Raw genomic sequence first — 18,226 nt, 5'->3', positions numbered from 1 at the left:
TTTTCCAGCCATTTCCCTGTTTCTGCGCGGCTCTCAAGCCCACTCAGCATTGTATAAATGAGTACCTGGGGGGGGGGGGGCAAAACTAGGTATTAAAGCCGGCCGGACCTGATCCTGATCCCATCATCCCAACTATGGCCGAGATCAAGAATATGTGGAGCTTTATACCTCCGTAACACCCCATATGCCTTTGTGGCATGTGTTCACATGCACAGGGGCACCTTTACCAACGGAACAAATTAAAGAAGTAAACATTTGCGATTTTCATGTGTGTGCATTAGGGTGGCCCTTATTTTTCAACTTTTGAAAATTCCAGCTCCCAACCTCTAACCTCGTTCCAATATATAATAAAGCGCACCTTGGAAAATTTCAGCTCAATTGCACTATTTTAAGATGACCCCCTAAGGCATTAAAGTTTTAGGTTTCACCAAAATAATAGTCAAGCATAATCAAAATACATTTTTTTAAAAAAAATGTAACTCTTTTCTACACAAAGTTTATGTACAAGAAAATTTAGCCAAGATATTGAGCAAACGTTGAAACCAAAGAGAAACACATACTTCACAAAATAATGTCCAAATGGAAATAATAACAATTAAAATGTAACGAGATACCAGATTATAATCTTCATTAGGCCAGTTTTGGTAGCATCTTGGTTTGAGTTTTGAATTTTAAGTAAAGCTTTTTATACACAGGGAGGTTAATCGGGACTTGACCTACAGTTTAAAGTGGGTTCAGAACAACTTGTACCCCCACCTACCGGGTATCGAACCCGGGACCCCATTTGGTAACATCTGGGTATTTTTCTGTGTTCACTAAAAGTCCGATGTATTGCTTTTCTTTTTCGATCTTGACCAGAATGTTCTGATATTTTTTTAATTAACCATGTCATTAACTAGTACAGCTTTTCAGTGTTTCCAATCCATGATGAAAGTTGACATCCATCAACTTTTCAAGTACATGGGAAGTTTTGTAGAAAATTTGTGTTGATTGAAAATCTTGGAAATAGAATCATAGACTTGTTTAAATGGCTGATGTCTTCATTTCCAGCGATGTATCATTTTATTTGATTTCCTGAATCGCTGTCTTCTGCAGTAATCATAGCAGTAGCCATTTTTTGCTTAATGTCTAGGGGAACTTCATCATCAAAGAATTCAAATGCCAGAGTTTCTGGTGAGAGATATCATAAACGGTTTGTGAATGCGAATATTTTCAATGCAGCACTACTAATTTCTGAATTTACTCGATAAATCTGAGTAAAAACTTGTAATCTATAATACGGAGTTTGACAAGCAGCAGTCCCAGGAATCAGTTCTCTTTTTTAAATCAGTTTAAATTGATATTGGAATTTTAAAGGCATAAATAGTCTTTGCTATCCACCAATCCTAGCTCTCAGATCCAGGAACACGAAATAGACATCTTCGGTAACATGCTTCATCCCACTACGGTTTGTTTTCTATGGCCGACCAGATTTCCCTAATTTTTTAATACAAATTCACGTGTGGTCCAGAAGTTTCACCCATTACTACTTCTCAAGAGCAATTCGAAAATGTGATGTCGACAAGGAAGGCAGAGTAAGTATCGATCAAATATTTTCTCAAGACTTGTACAGGCAGCACTTATTCGACTAGTGGTATCAGAACACAACGCTTGTTCTTTTTCTTTCATGTCTCATTTTCCTCTGCTTCGTAAATGGCTACGGCTTCATCTTTTCCTGTAAATGTTGGAATTTCAGGTATACCTAATAATTGTTATTTGCCAAGAAAAGTTACACTTATGTCTAATGTATCAACCTTTTCTACCGCCAGATATCCCAGTGTATTACCAAAACGTTGCAATCTGCTGGATTGAATTTTCTTTTAATGACTACTTGTTTCTGTGCCCTGAATTCTTTCCATCGACGTTGAATCGAACTTCAATTATTAATTAAGTTTACAGTGTTCAGTACATTTCAGTACAGCAGGTTGCCCCCAGGGGGTGCTCGTTCGGCGGCGCAGATCGTATGCGCAGTTGTCCGTGGATGCATGACGTCACCATCGAAACACTCGGCACGGAAAAGGCTGGTTCCTTATGCAAATATTGAGAAATTTGACAACGAATATCTTCTAAAATATAGTAGCAAGGGAAAAGTTACAACTTTTACTCTTAAGATTCATCCTTTCTAATCAATTTATCACAAAGTTGATTCAAATGTGTAAAATGGTTTTCAAGAAATCGTGTTACGAAGGAACCCCTGTTTTGTTCTCTCCAGGCTTCCAATGTAAGGGAGTTTTAACTTTGCTCTATGTTTTGAAATAAGATAATTTTGTTCTTGTCAACTGAAATCATGTCTAAATGCTATGGAAAGCTATGAAAACTATTATCAGAAAACTAACGGAAGAAATCTAAAATATCACAGCTTGATTGACATAAAAAAATGCGAGATTGCCCATTTTTGTGAAAAAGGCATTGTGCGAGATCTAAAAGCAGAACTTTATAATATTGTATGTAAATGTGAGGGTGTAATAAACGTGACTGCTTCCCAGGCACGTATCCAAGGGGGGGGGCTTAGGGGGCTCAAGCCCCCCCGAAAGTTTTCGGTTTACACTAGATAAAATGAGATTTTTCGTTTCTTGTGGTGTCAAATAAAATAATGTGACGTTAATTTAAGGAGAGAAATAATTATCGAGGCGAGACGGAGAATATTCTATAACCAAGTTATTAGTAACAGCTCGTATCCAAGGTGGGAATCAGGGGGCTAAAGCCCCCCTTCAGAAAATTTTCAGTTTACGCTAGATAAAATTAGGTTTTTGGCTTCTTGAATAATATGGTGATAATTTGAGAGAGATAATTATCTAGGCAAGACGGAGAATGTTCTATAAGCCTGTTATTGTTAATAGCGCGTATCCAAGGTAAGGATCAGGTGGTTCGAGGCCCCCCCCCCGCTCCCCAAGGAAATTTTTCAGTTTACACTGATAAAATTAGGTTTTTGACTTCTTGAATAATGTGACGATAATTTAAGGAGAGGAATAATTATCGAGACAAGACGGAGATTGTTCTATAACCCTGTTATTGTTAATGGTACGTATCCAAGGTGGGCATCAGGTCTCTCGAGCCCCCTCCCCCCGGAAATTTTTCAGTTTACACGAGATAAAATTAGGTTTTTGTCTTCTTCAATAATGTGACGATAATTTAAGGAGATAAATAATTATCGAGGCAAGACGGAGAATGTTCTGCGGACCCTGTTATTGTTTATAGCGCGTGTCCAAGATGGGGATCGTAACTCGTGGACTCCCCCCACCAGGAAAGTTTTCATTTTACACTAGATACAATTAGGTTTTTGTCTTCTTGAATAATGTGACGATAATTTTAGGAGATAAATACTTATCAAGGCAAGACGGAGAATGTTCTATAACCCTGTTGTTGATAATGTTGCACGTAAACTTTTCTTACGCTTTCGGTGTTGTCGTAGCGAACTTGAACACTATGTAGAAGAGACTTGTCAGCATTTGGAAGCTGCACAACAAAGGTAGCGCCGCAGGTAGGGCGATTCGGATTCATTGTAATTTTTTAATCTCTGGAAAGCGCGAGAGGGAACGTTCTTGAAAAAGAGAAGGAGTCGAACTACTGGCAATATTTACGAATCGTGATATCTGCGAAACGTTCTAGAATATAATGAGGATATTAATACGCGGCTTCAATTTCCCGGTTGATCTGTACAACAGAATGGGTGGAGACTTCAGAGGTTAGTGTGACAATTCATACAGTCGATTAGTGATCAGTCAGTGTCCATTGGTTGCTTTATAAGATCTGGTGATTCGAAAATGAAATGGACTAAATACCGTAAAGTAACGAAGTCTACCACTAGTTCCAGTTCGGTCCCAAAGCTAAAGACATTGACGACAGCGGAACTTCGAGTAGTGCTACGATACGAGTAGTTCGGGTCGAAAGACGAAGAGATCGAAGGTCTCTCTCTCTAAAGTGAATATTTCGGCACTATCGGGCTGGGCATTGGAGCGATTTATTAAAAAAGAAATAAGCTGAACAGATCAACTGAAAATCAAAGTTTTGAGTGATGATTTGGTTGTGCCAGGACCAAATTTTGTGTATGCAGTCCGAGAATTTCATGGCATAAAGAAATACTTTTGTTTAAGGCTACTGGGTTCGACACACACTCAACATACAATTTTGGACACTTGCGAGTGCTTAGGCCTGAATATGAACAATTTGGTGGGTTTCGGCTTTTATAAGAGCTGTAAACATGGGAGGACAAGACACATTAGTGGTGTTCAGGCTCGAATGAGAGAGAAATATTCGTGAACTGTCTGATTCCAGTTTCCTGCACACAGTTTGAATCTTGCGTTGTCGAGTGGATTGTGCATTCCGTGCATGTGTAAAAAAAGTAAAGTGTTCCCCTGTGCTTAGCACCACGCCATGGAGGCGTATAGGGGGTGTGGGGGTAACGCCCCACACTTTCTTGATCCGGTCGTGAGTGGGGGTGATGTGATCAGCATCACGCCCCTGACCGCTTTTACCCCCCAGGTACCCATGTTATTCGACGCTTGTGTAACACCTTCGTAAAAACACTGCTGGTACATAGATGTTTTGATGCCTGATGAGAAGAAATGGACAAACACACATACTGAGATGGTCCCGGCACACAATGTTAATGCACGAAAACAGAGGAGTTGAGTGGTAGAAAATGTCCCGATTTCACGTTCTGATTAAAATGACAGCCTTAAACAGTGGCGACGATTTAGGAGATAGTTGCTCCCCATTCTTTTGCCTCCACACTATCACACTATGGCCTCTTAATGCTTGTCTCCTTGTCCCCCCCCCCCCACATTTTGGAACCCAGTTGCCACCACTGGCCTTAAAAATACAATTGTGATACCCCTTTAAAAAATGGTGTTCAGCCGGCGCCCCGAAAGGAATTCCTGGATACGTGCCTGCTGCTTCCCGTAAAATATCACTGCACTCTCCACGTTTCTCTTCTGTCTTTTCTTTGACGCCGTCAATAGCTTCAACACGTTGTTTTTTTTATATATATTTGTCACATATTTGTTTTAATTAGTATTCTGCTCGTTCCGCCACCTGAACGCAGCAGCTACGGCTCAAAGGGCAGTGCAGTTACACCGGAAGAAGGCTCGGAAATGGCAGGCTTCAGAAGTTAACTCATCCAAATTAAATTAAACAGGTATGTGCTCTCTCTAAATTTAAATCATAGTTCACAAATAATTTGATTAAAAGTTTTAAAAGTATCTGTTTTATTTAATAGCGTATTAATTGGTGCATTCTTCTCCAGCATAGCCATAGGCAGTGACCACACTACGGGGGGGGGGCAGGAACGCCCCCCAATTCTCGTTCGACAATTTCTCTCTCTCTCTTATCTGCCCCCAGTAAAACGAAAAAATAAATAAATTAATGAATGTTCTTTTAGCCAAAATATGCTTTTTTGTGTCGTATGTAACGGAATAATAAAAATGATTGCCCCGGGAAAATATGATTTACCCCTCCATCTTTACCATTGCGCTGTCACTAGCTACAACATATTTTGATTTCTATTGTTCCCACATATTTATTTTAATTTTAGTATTGTGAATCATATTCCACTGTGTTACCTCACGTATGAGCCACCCCCACCCCACACACACACACGTACGACTTCAGTTGTAAGTTTTAGACTAAGCTTGTCAAATATCCACTTATATCTTTGTATTCTTGAGCCATTTAAAAAAAAAATCATTTCGCCCCTTCTTCTGGACTATTTCATAGGAATGTTTTCCCACTGGAAGCCCCTTTGCAGATCGAGATCCGGGGCTATAGCCTTCCCAAGCCAGCGTTCCCTCCAAATACTCTCTTGGCCTCATGAAAGACAAATGTATGTATTTCTACGAAATATTAATTTGACTTGGCAGTTTCTCTTTTCGAACAGGAGTAAGTTTTAAATTTTAATAGCTTATAAATTTACACTATCAATTTTGAGTAAAGGTTTTGCGTAACCCTAAAAGTACATTTAGAGACTGCAAGTCAACTCTCGATATTTCAGATATATTAATAATTTTCATCACAACGTCTTGTAATAATTATTTGTTACTTCAATAACCTCCTCGCAAATGTTTCTCGCATATTAAAACATAGATGCCAATTTCTGTTTATTTCCTTGTAATGCTGACCTCCGTGGCGAAGTGGTTAGCACAACGCTTTACGATGCCAAGGACCCCCAGGTTCGAATCCCCGCCCGGGCATGGGTCTAATTTCCTTTCATCAATTTCATCATATCATCACGCATCCTCATCTTTGCGATTAGCCATATGTGACAGATAAGCGAAGTAAAATAAACTAAGTCTATTAATCAATTATTTTTCAAACTCTTTAATTCTTCTTTAGCATGCCACGTTTTTGTTAAAATTATATTACGATTTGTAAAATGACGAAATTCTAAAGGAGAACACGCAACTTTCTTTGTAGCGCATCGGTCAGAAAGTTTCAGGAATATGGATTTTCAAAATACATTTTTTCACATGTACTTTGCCCCCTTTTAAAAGTAGTGCGTTTTCAATTATGTTACTAATCATTAAAAGGATGCCTCAATACCATCTTGGAGGATGACAATTATTATTTTCCCCCTCCTAAAAGTAATAATATACTTTCGCTCTCTGAATCTCCCATATAAATGCTAGGGGACGTCTGCTTCAGCCGAGCTCACTGCTTCTCCGGTGACGTCACGCGTTCGTGCAAGATCGGCAATCTTCGGATGGCTTTACCTAATCTCTATATTCCTTGGGTTGCCCCTACTAGAATATACAAACTATAAACCTATTAGAATATGAACCGAATTTCGGTCATCTATTTTGCATCGCATGCTTACTTCATGTACCTGCAGACAGAAGATATGACGGATTTAGTTGTATTCTCAATGTGCTGTATGAGAACTCACGAAAATATTAAAAAATGTATCTGTTGCAACGTGAAATCTGTGTCTGAACTTAGAAAACTGCCTTACTGGCTCTAAGACTTGAACTGGAAGATGTTGAGTGAACCTGGCGCCATCTATATATAGGCCACAGAACTTTCTAGATGGTGTGGAACGTAATACAATTTCCTATCATCTTCAAGAACCATTTTTGTTGCAAACTAAATTATCTTTCAATGATATTCTGTACTTCTTTCGATGCAAGCATGATAAATAAGATAAAAACAATTCAATATATAAAAATATAGATTCGGTTAAAGTCTGAAACTTTAGGGACTTTGGCGGCCACTTTTATATTAATTGATTGAGCTGAAATTATACACAGAGTACTTTTACATGGATTGGAACAATTTTGAGGGTTGGGAGAAAATATTTAAGTTCAGAATATCACATATAACTATGGCCACCCTAGTGTGCATATATGTAGTTTTAAGTCTACTTTATGCATAATAGTCTAATTGGAAAGTTTACAGTGGTATCCAACCAATATATACCTTCAGCGAGTATCGAACCAGGGACCCTTTGATTACAAGGCTACAACGTTACTATACGTCATAATTCATCCTTGTATTTTCGTTATTTTACGTCGCTGTTCTGCCACTTATGACTAATCGTTACGATGAGGACGAGTCATGATCGAATTGATAAGAGACACTGGCATAGAACATCCATGTCCAGATCGGGATTCGAACCTGGGAACTTCGAGATCGAAAGTCGGCCGGTTAACGGGTTCGGTCACCGAGCCGACTCTAATGAGTAAGGCTAACATTTTTATGACCTAAAAGTCACCAAAATATGCAAAATAAAGTATGCTCTTCTGACCTAAAATTATACAAAATATGCACTATAATTTGAAAAATTAGACTGTTTCAAACATCAGTATCTAACTTATGCTGAAATATTTTCATATACATACTATTTTTAGTTCATTTTATTAGCCCTGATGAGTTGAAATGCACAGTGAATACTTTCTGTAAATTTTCAATTAAAAATGATAAAGATTTTGCTGCAGCCCCCCCCCCCAAAATCACCTCGAGTGAACATAGGAGTAAGAACGAATCCACTTGGAAAATGACTGTATAGTTCTTGAAAAAGCAAAAATATGCTGAATATGACCGAAAATATATCAAAATATGCTTTATCACGTATAAATGGCCAAATATACCAAAATATGCCCTTAAAAAGCACCTTAAATCAGTTAGTTTCTTCACAATATGAATTTCTATATTTAGGAAACACATCACCCTTACGAAAAAAGAAATATGCTAAGTCATAAAAATCGTAGCCCTACTAATGAGCATTCGCAATTTTTATAGGCGGGTTGACCCTCGAACCAATCAAGAAAGTAGGTTACCCTAAAAACGATAATTTCTAGTTTGTACTGCGTTGCCAAACCTAACAGCCGCTGTTTGGCAGTAAGAGATGGGTAACGTGATGGAATGCCTCTGCTCTCCCCAACGGCCTTGGTTCACCTGCGAAGGGAAAGCAGATGGCTGGCCAAAGGGTAAGTTGTGACTGCGGGTAAGCCACAACACCGTACTAGGTATGGTCAAATCCAGATAAAATTGTATCCAGATATTGCCAACATATGTGGCGGAGTGGTTCGACTCCCGGCCTCGGCATGGGTGTTTGTGAGTCTCCTTTCATCAATTTCATCATGGGGGTAGGCGGGGCAAGCCGGAGAAGCGGGGTAAGATGGGGTACGGGGTGTTTTTGCCAAGTAAGTGGCGCTATTCATCTGATGTTCTTGGAACTTCATCAGCACTCTTTATCTCGACAGCCGCTGGTCTCAGTTCGAGATGGTGTTCCAGGAAGAACGGAATGTACGTACATTCTGCACCCTCTTTTGCAATAATTCAGCAAACTATTTGCTGCTGTAAGTTACAATGGGGGTATTATTGTGAACGCATGCTTATATTATCTGTCCAGCATGCTTGTCGGACATCATAAAACAGGTTATGTGGTTATTTTCAATCCACATATTTCGTGTTAAGATCGTGTAACCTGATAATGTGACGTTGGGGCATGATGGAGTGGGGCATAACGGGGTACTACCCCAGTTGACGGTAATGTGTTTAGTGAAGCAGACTTCTTGCCTTCTGCAACAACCGACATTCAGCATTAAGCTCCCTCCAGATGATGCCAAAACAGAAACAGTTTCAACCCTTTACGCTCAGCCTTCGACATTTCTGCTGAGGAACGAGTGTCATCTTCCTTTAAAGTTACAAGTCCTCAGTTAATTCTATCTATTCCAATCGTAGATCAAGAGAACAAAAGATCTTCAAAACGACAAGGAAAGAGTTCTCTTAACAGAATCGCCGTACAGATCTGAACAAACTCATGAAATTATGAAACCAGCAACCTAGCGCAAGTTGGTCATTCGAAAGCCAAGAAACACTAACAAGGTTCTACTGTCAGGATTTTTCTGATGAAGGTTGGATCAGGTGTCGTGTTTCTGCACGATTCGATGGGCGCATAATTCTTGTGCAGGTGTGTCAAGCGAAGACTTAAACGCTGTTCATGTTTGTGGTTTGTGTGAAACTTAATTCTTTGAGTAAGTTTACACAATTCTACAATTACAATGTCCACTGTGTTTCTATGATTATTCTAGCTTAATAATGTTACAATTAAGTAGTATGTAGAGCAAAGAGTGGGGAAAGACGGGGCAAAAGCTCTTTTTTTTAAAAAAAAAAATCACAATATATTCCAAATATTAGACGTGTCCTTTCAGTTTTCACATTTTTTTTAAATATTAACAAAGACCCAATAAAACTATTTGTGTCAATGAAAATCATATCTGATTTAATTTTGTACTTCAATGTATTCAAGGAATTGTCAACCCGTCTTCCTCCGCCTTCCACATATCATTACTCATCCTCATCTTCGCGACTAGCCAAGTGGCAGAAATGCGAAGAAAACTAAATCAATTAATTAATTATCCCCATATCGGATATTTTTTATCCGTATATCGGATAATCCGGATATTCGAATTATCTTAAATGTCCTGATATCCGAATGTGCGTATTATCCGGACAATGTACGGATTTTCTACAAATCCTTCATCAAATCTGCACTATTTGGATATCTGGATTATCCGTTGTATCCGATTTTGTGGCCGTACCAAAAATAAAAAATACTCGCACAACACAACTCGCCAAGTGATATCCATTTGGCGTCCATGAGATATCTAATTCTGGACTATATTCGATATGTATCCACGTGTCAATAAAAAAATTGGATAAATCCGTCTGACATATTGTTGAAACATTTGACAAATTGCACCATACTTACAATGTATTCATCACCTCCTCCTCGTCTGCTGTCTGGGCGTATTGTCAGGGTAAGTGTACTTGGGCTTGCTGGCCACGAGAACGTAGGGTTCCTGGAAGGTCTTGTAGGGCCTAAACTCGCTGCTGTCGGCGTCCAGAATCGGGGCCCCGTACCCCACGTGGTTCTCCGACTTGTGGTGGATGAACTGGGGGGAGCCTCCCGAGACCCAATCCTGATTGGCCGTCAGCACCACCGGCTGCACGTTCTGCTTCTTCTGCGTCACCATCCGGAAGACCATGTAGGCTTGGAGGAGGAAGTTGCCGAACTGGAACATCATCCCCTTGAGAGAGAAGAGACCTCCGATCAGCATCCCGATCGGCGTGAGCGCCTGCAGGAGCATGGATCCGCTCATCAGCATCCCCATGATGCCCATTCTCTTCCTCTTCCTTCTGCGTTCTGAAACGAAGACGAAGAAGACAATGAAACAGACAGAAATTGAGATGTGGAAAACTGAAATATTCCAGAAGTTTTTCGGAGAGCGCCATTCCGAATAGCCTTTGCGGAACACTCCATAAGTTTCTCGGAAGGCACCACTCTGAATAGCCGTGTAGAACATTCCATAAGTTTTTCGGAGAGATCCACTCCGGACAGACTTGCAGAAATTAAAATGTGCAATACTGAAACATTCCATAAGTTTTTCGGAGGCGCCATTCCGAATATCCGTGCGAAGCATTCCATAAGTTTTTTGGAGAGCGCCACCCCGAATTGCCGTGCGGAGAATTCCATAAGTTTATCGAAGAGCGCCACCCCGAATAGCCGTGCGGAGCCTTCCATAAGCTTTTCGGAGAGCGCCATCTCGAATAGCCGTGCGGAGCATTTCATAAGTTTTTCGGAGAGCGCCACTCCGAACCGCCATGTTGGGAAATTTTAGTATTTCCTCTTTACTTCCTCTTTACTTCCTCTACAAGCCTCTCCTATTCCTATAATGACGCACCTTGTAATTCAGGGGTATCAAGTTAGATATAACTCTGTGGAGGAACATACCCAAACCTCGCAAATCTCCAGAGGATATCGACAATGAACGTAAAATAAACTAATTCAAACAATCAATCAATCTAGTGCTGGATATCCATGGAATATACGGTATATGGCAACGTGTCATTTAAAGATTCATTCATTGTGTTTAGTCATTCAGTTAGGCCTATATGTTAGGGCCGTCCCCCGTGGCAGAGTGGTTAGAACATCATGCTACGAAGCCAGGGGTCCCGGGTTGGAATCCCGGCCTGGGCATGAATGTTTGTAAGTGTCCATTCATCAATTTCATCATCTCATCACTCATCCCCATCTTCGCAAATTAGCGCTGTTGAAAAGTTGCTCTTCAGCACTGAGTTAGGTAACACACACAATGCATTGTAGGGAAATGAGAATCTCAGGATATACGTGTCCAATTTATTATTGCGGGTGACTGTACGTGCAGAAGGTAAAAATCTTGTTTGAAATAACCAAAACATAGTTTCTCGACACCAAATATTTGTTTAAACAAAGAAAAAGCGATTATTCACCAGAAAAACAAATTAATAATTCTGCACTTTGCACCAAAAAATTAACCAAACGCGTTTGGCTAATTGTATCATGTTTTTTTCGTGTGTGACTCGATTGTAGCTAGACCCGAAAGTTTGTTTGCTTGAGTTCGTTTTATACACTTTATGCACAGAAAATCTAATCTGGACTGAGCCTACAGTTTAAAATGCGATCCGAACTGTTTTGTGCCTCCACCTAGTATCGAACCCAGAACCCCTTGATTACAAAGAGACGACGTTATCACTGTGTCATCATTCGTTTTCATAGTATACAAAATTAATACAAATTAACCTAGTCGGTAGGTCATCTGACTGTCACGCAGACCTGGCTTCGATTCCCAGGGTGGAAGATCTAAGGTCAAAATTTTTCCGGCTTTCTCCCCGCATAAAGCGGCTCTGGGATTCGCCCAGCCTCAAATCAATGGGCCCGTTGGGAGTAAAGGCAGCCGGAGCGTTGTGCTCATCACGTCACCTTCAAATACCTTACATCGAGAATGTGTGGGGCTCTACCCTCACATCCCTTAAATGTGCCTTTATGGCACTGTGCTATATGCAAGAAGAACTTTGCATTTTACCTTTAGATATTATTTACTAATTTGTAAGTAACTTTTGTCAGCTTAAAGTCCGCCGCACACCGGATCCGACACGACGCGATGAGTCATTTTTGTTGCAAACCGACTCGGGAAACGTTTAACATGGGACTCTTTATGAGCCGCCGCACACCGGACGAGACATTTGACTAGAGTAACCCGAGTCACGTTGCGACAGTTTGCGACAAAACAGTGAAGGTCCGGGAAATTTGGTCTCATAGGAGCACGATGCGTCAAAACGCTCTGTGCATGTGCGAATACTTTCTTCTCGCCGCACCACCTGCATGTGACTTATCACTGTATTGTTTAACAACACGTATTATACGTAGGTTTGATGCTGCGGTCAAGGTAAAAAATAGAGCTTGATTACAAAATGTATCGTACAGTCACGGACACTTCTGGGTTGTAACGACCCTATTAAAGAAGCACTGAAGCAAGCCATCCATGTCTGACCACCAAGCGCCTTGTAACTAGACAACCCAACCAGCATTGCAATTCTGCGGCTTGTATACCAGTCACGGGTATACATCTCTGTAAATTGAGTAGTGATGCCAAAGAGAAAGACGAGATGAAGATTGTCGATCGTAATGTCTCGTGTTCTCGACATGGAATAATACTCGGTCCACGTTACGTTCCATTATTTAATATTGTTTGGGAACGAACCTGACGGACTGGGTTTATATTTGCACTCCTTGCATTACAGTAAATTCCATATTTTACAATTATATTAATGCTTTGAACGAAAATAATACCCAGAAAAATATCGAACACACGTGCACACCACTCTTCTCACACACATGCACGTGAAAACAAACACACAAAGCTAAGTTTTAACTTCCAAGTGAATGTCCAAGTAACAATAAATGGAGAAGCACGATGTGCGAAACATGGGATTTTTCACAGAAAGAATGCGTCTATTTTTGACATACATGGTTTCTATTAATAGGCAATGAAACAATTATGAGAGAAATTAAGATGAATTTTCGTATTCAGGTGTTGAGGAAGGAAACAGCCTGACTGGAAAAATGAAAACATGGTTCTATTGATAGAGTGTTGGTTAGCGTACAGAGCTTTCACCTGTGAGATCTAGGTTCGATCCCCACCAAGGACAATTTTTTTATTCTTTTCTATTAGTGAAGAAGTATGTAATATTGTTTTTTAGGCATTTTGACGAAAGGATACACATCAAATTTGTTCGTTTAATCTGTATTTTCATTCTTCTAATAAGTTCTCTATCACAAGGGGATATAGAGATTCTCTATCTAGGCGATGGATATCTTCTCAATGGTTCCGTAGCTACGATTCTCCAGTCCCTTCCACCCACTTGTCTTATATATTTACTTTATTCATATCAACTCACGAAATACCATGAATCTAACGAAGACATACAGATATAGTTAGAACAAGAAACACACCTCGCGTCGAAGGTTCCAGACTCGAGTTCTGGCTTTTTTGCGAGGGTGATTATTCCCGTGTGTCTGTTTATCATCTTTGCCTAAAAAAATATTCCTTATTATTGCCGTGATTAACCTAAGGAGAGACCAAAGCGACTGAAATAACAAAAGTACAGAAAATGCAAGACACATCTGCCTAGGCATGTTATACCTTGGGAATTAGCAATCTGAAAATTAACTTGCGTTTCAGTCGACTACTTGCAAAAGAGTTTCGTGTTGTCTCGTTTGGAGTGTTGGTTATCGTGTCGGACTAGCATGCGCGCAACCCGAGTTCGAGCCCAGCGTAAGGGAAGTTCTTTTTTTTGTCTAATTTCATCCAATCTTTTTTATAAAACTGAGGTTTCTGCAAAACCTTTTGAATTGCATGCCACTTCGTATGTTGGTAATCTGAAAGCAGCAAAGATGAAAATTTGATGTTCCGAAGCGACGATGTATTTGTGTATGTGTTGAAAAACGCAGTTATTTATTAGCGAAAAGCATGCAGCCACGTGATCATTGAGAACGCTTCCTAGTTGTCAGTGCTAATATGGCAATAGATAAAGTCTGTCAACACACACCAACTTTCACGTTCCCCGTAAAATGATTACCTTTCCACGTTTCAAAATCATGAGTGCTGTCTAAAGCAATACTTTGATACTTGCGTTTGCATGTTCGAATATAAGGTAATACGAAATTTTTTTACCCAGGAAATGACATTGAAACCATTAATAACTGTTTGCAATGTGATATTGATATCATATATGGAAAGAATAAAAATGGAGAATTTCGCTTAAAACAACTTATAAATATATTAAATTATGTGGATACCTGGTCTGAAACGTACGATGCACGATCAGAGAGCCTGAATGTTGCATTGAAAACTACAGAGAACAATGATTGACTAATGAACAGTGATAGGTTTTTCCATGCTCCAATGAAATTTTATTTATAACTATAAATAAACAAGGGAGAAGGACACAGGCTGGTATGATGAACTAAATTGTAAACTAAAAGTTTTAATTGAAGAGACAAAACACGTTCACGGTTAAAAATAGGGCATTCAATTTCAGGCACATTACACTAACTTAGGGTTACCAGATCGCTGTAAGAGAAATGTAGGACATGCTGACCGAAAATATAGGACATTAAGTCAAAATGTAGGACACAAAACATTCCCAATAAATAATACATATTTCTATAGAACACGTTAGAAAGTAGTTGAAAAATGACACTTTTCAGTTTCAAAAAAATTAATTCTTAATGAATTTTTAAATGTAAAATTTCAAACTTGTAATCATACTAATCAATGCACCTCTTACTACATGATTTAAGTGGTCCTTCTCAGAGGAGACAATTTTTATCAAAATTTCAGGTTTAGTCAAACTATATTTATTATTTATGTTAGAGTGGACAGTCAAACTCTTTGAAATTATAGGGACCAGTACCAAATATTTTACAGACATTATGAAAAAATAATTTCTCTCTTGAGTCTGTTGTGCTGATTGTAATGAAAGTACTCTCTCAACATTTGAATTATGACCTGTTATGACAAACAAATATTCAGCATTTACCGTAATTTAAAATGGTTCCAGAAGTTTCATCTTGGGTAGTTTTTAGTTCAATAACAGCGTGTCTACAAAAATAACAAATCCAGAAATCTTGACTTTTTCTGGACTTTTCTAGATCTTTTTCCAGTTTTTCTTAACGTTTATTTATTCGATCCCTACTTAGATAAAGTTGGAAATTAGTAATTAAGAAAATAAATATTTATTTAATGAAAACCCCCTACCAAAGGGCCAGTTAAGATGAAAACTGAAGCTGAATTTAAGAAGAGAATTAGATCTGCTTTCTCGTATTAATGCATCCTGAACAGTGTTCGGCAGATAAGCGAGGCTTTGGCGTCTGGACTCACAGCCAGTATAATCTTATCTGGGGCTTGTGTCGGTTGTCCCTATATGTTTGTGACTGTCCCTTCATCCATCTTATCTTACCTCCATTCATCCTCATCTTCGCGATTAGCCAAAGGGACAGAAAAATGTGAAGTAAAATATACTAAATCAACCAATCAGTCATTATGATAGCAAAAATGCTTGACCACAAGAATAATTTATTGCATTTTAATTGACTTCTTGTTGATTTCTTTACATTTTCTTGACTTCCACGACTTTCTTGACTGGCAGACACCCTGAATAACTTCGCTCTATATACCCCTGCTTTACAATCAAATTATATTTAATATTGAATAACAACACCTTGTTCCATCAGTATAAACCCAAAGGCAAAAAATTCTGATCAGGCATTGAACAGCGACGTTATCAGAATGTGGTCCCAAAACTTTGTTCATTAATTGCTTCCGTTTTCCCGTTTGTTTAATAGCAGGACAAACTTTTTATGTTTGGGCAATGACTGAATCGAAATATATTTTACTATTGAGTTTGGAAGCACAGTCTATAGACTTGTAACTTGTATGATTTTTTTCTCTTACATATTTTCCTAATTAATATTATGTGATGCTCAAAATGTAGGACATTTATAATATTTTTCAAATTCCTCCCGGACGCCGGACATAAGGCTGAAATGTAGGACATGCCCGAGAAAAACGTCTGGTAACCCTACACTAACTGAAAGAGTATTTTCAAAAGTAATAGTATCACCCGTTTTGCACCTTTTTCTCAGTTGTCACACATGTCAAATTCCTCTATATTCTCTGTATTCTCATTGGGACAAACACACACATCCATGCCCGAACCGAGTATTGGTAAGTTTGATACGCGGTTTAGGCACAAGTGAATGGAATCTCACTTTAAACTATAGATCCAGTTTTCTTACTGTGCATAAAGTGGACTTAAAAAGAAAAAAAATGGAGGTAGCGTGGTAGCGGATAAGTTTCACGTAAAAAAGTATTTGGGTTCGATTCCCGTTTTATTGCCCTATTTTGTTTTTAAATAACTCGAGCAACTAATTATTGCATTTTATTTAATAATTTATTGGAGTAAAGGTTAAATATATTTTTACTTCATTTTTGGGTGGAAATATTTACCGTTTTAAATTTTATTTGTAAAAATTTTTTTACGATATTTTTCACATTTCTCATCATTTTACAAACATACTGAATAAAATGTTATGTCTGGCGAAAAGTATATATTTTTTTTTCGAGAAAATGATCCAGAAATACATATAATACTATTCACAAGAAATTATCGTATTCGTTTGGAAAACAAAATTCAACAATTCGCACAGCAAATAAAATAAGAATGTTCGCAATAAATAAATTGAAATATATAGTCGCTCCAGTTAAGAAAAAAATTGGAGGCAATCAAACGGGAATCGAACCCAGTATCTCCTAAATGTCAAACTAACACGCTACCACCCCATCTCCTGGTCTTATGTCAGTCGGACAATATAATCGTCTTGTGAGTAACGCTTGCTAAGTTTCTAATCTTTGAAGCTCTTGTTATTTTTGTTGTGTGTCACGGAGTTATGTTTACTGCAACATTTGAGCACACAATCCAAACATACCTAAATTTTATACGCAGAAAACATGGGTTTTCTGCACATAATTACGGAGCATGCGCTCTGTCAAGGACTAGAAGGAACCTCGCAAAAGTTACCGAAGCTTCTCTGAGGTGCTGACAGTTGGCCCCGGAGTCACGTGGTTTCTGCTTATCAGTCGACATGACCTTGTGCCTGCAGAACCAGCACACTGAAGTGGACGAAGGTATTTTACGTGATTTGTAAGCTGGAACAAAACATGCCACGCATTACAACAGACAGAGGTTTGCCTTCAGCTTTGGGACAGACAAATCACACTACGCATACAGACAGAGAATAATGTAAGATAAAAGGAAATTATTTCTCCGTCTCCTCAAACTGACAATTTTTTTGCCTTTTTTTGTAGTTATTTGACCACAGAAACGGATTATATTATTGAAGTCGTATCTCATGTGATGGCTTGGTTCAGTATGCTGATCAGGTTTTCTGACAAAAGCAGGACGAGCTATCCAAGAACAGTAATTTTCTATCTTTTATATCTGCTTCCTTACTCATCCTGTATAAGGCAGACGATCACATACCACAAATATGTAAGAGAACTATTGTTAATTTGGTAACTTGTCTTCCAATTGAATTTCTGTCATGAACAGCTGCAAAGAAACAAAGGCTTTCCTTTTTAAAGATTACACTGAATAATTGTTATTTGATTAGGAAACTAAAAATGACTTCAGTATCTCCATGCAGTACACAAAATATTCTAAACACACTCTAAAACATACTACCGTTCGTTTCAACGTATTATTTCAACAAAGCAGACACAAAATAAAGGGCATGCTCAAGAAAAAAAATATGTTTCTGTGATTATAAAGTGCATTACGTGGTTAACATCAAATTTGGATCTGCCAC

General features: G+C 38.7%; 1 protein-coding gene across 2 annotated transcripts in view; it reads right to left on the bottom strand.

Moving 5' to 3' along the window:
• LOC146004043 (uncharacterized) overlaps nucleotides 1–18,226 on the bottom strand; it is a 54,266-nt gene that overhangs the window by 11,783 nt on the left and 24,257 nt on the right. For both annotated transcript variants that reach the window (XM_083142644.1, XM_083142645.1), the window contains one exon: nucleotides 10,247–10,681. In XM_083142644.1, coding sequence (XP_082998770.1) covers nucleotides 10,257–10,681 — 425 coding nt within the window. In that variant the 3' untranslated portion in view covers nucleotides 10,247–10,256. The remainder of the gene's footprint in view (nucleotides 1–10,246; nucleotides 10,682–18,226) is intronic.

This window comes from Lepisma saccharinum, chromosome 21, assembly GCF_977018435.1.
Source record: "Lepisma saccharinum chromosome 21, izLepSacc3.1, whole genome shotgun sequence".
NCBI lineage: Eukaryota > Metazoa > Arthropoda > Insecta > Zygentoma > Lepismatidae > Lepisma > Lepisma saccharinum.
Note: the sequence above shows the minus strand (reverse complement) of the source record. Positions and strands in the feature narration are given on the sequence as shown.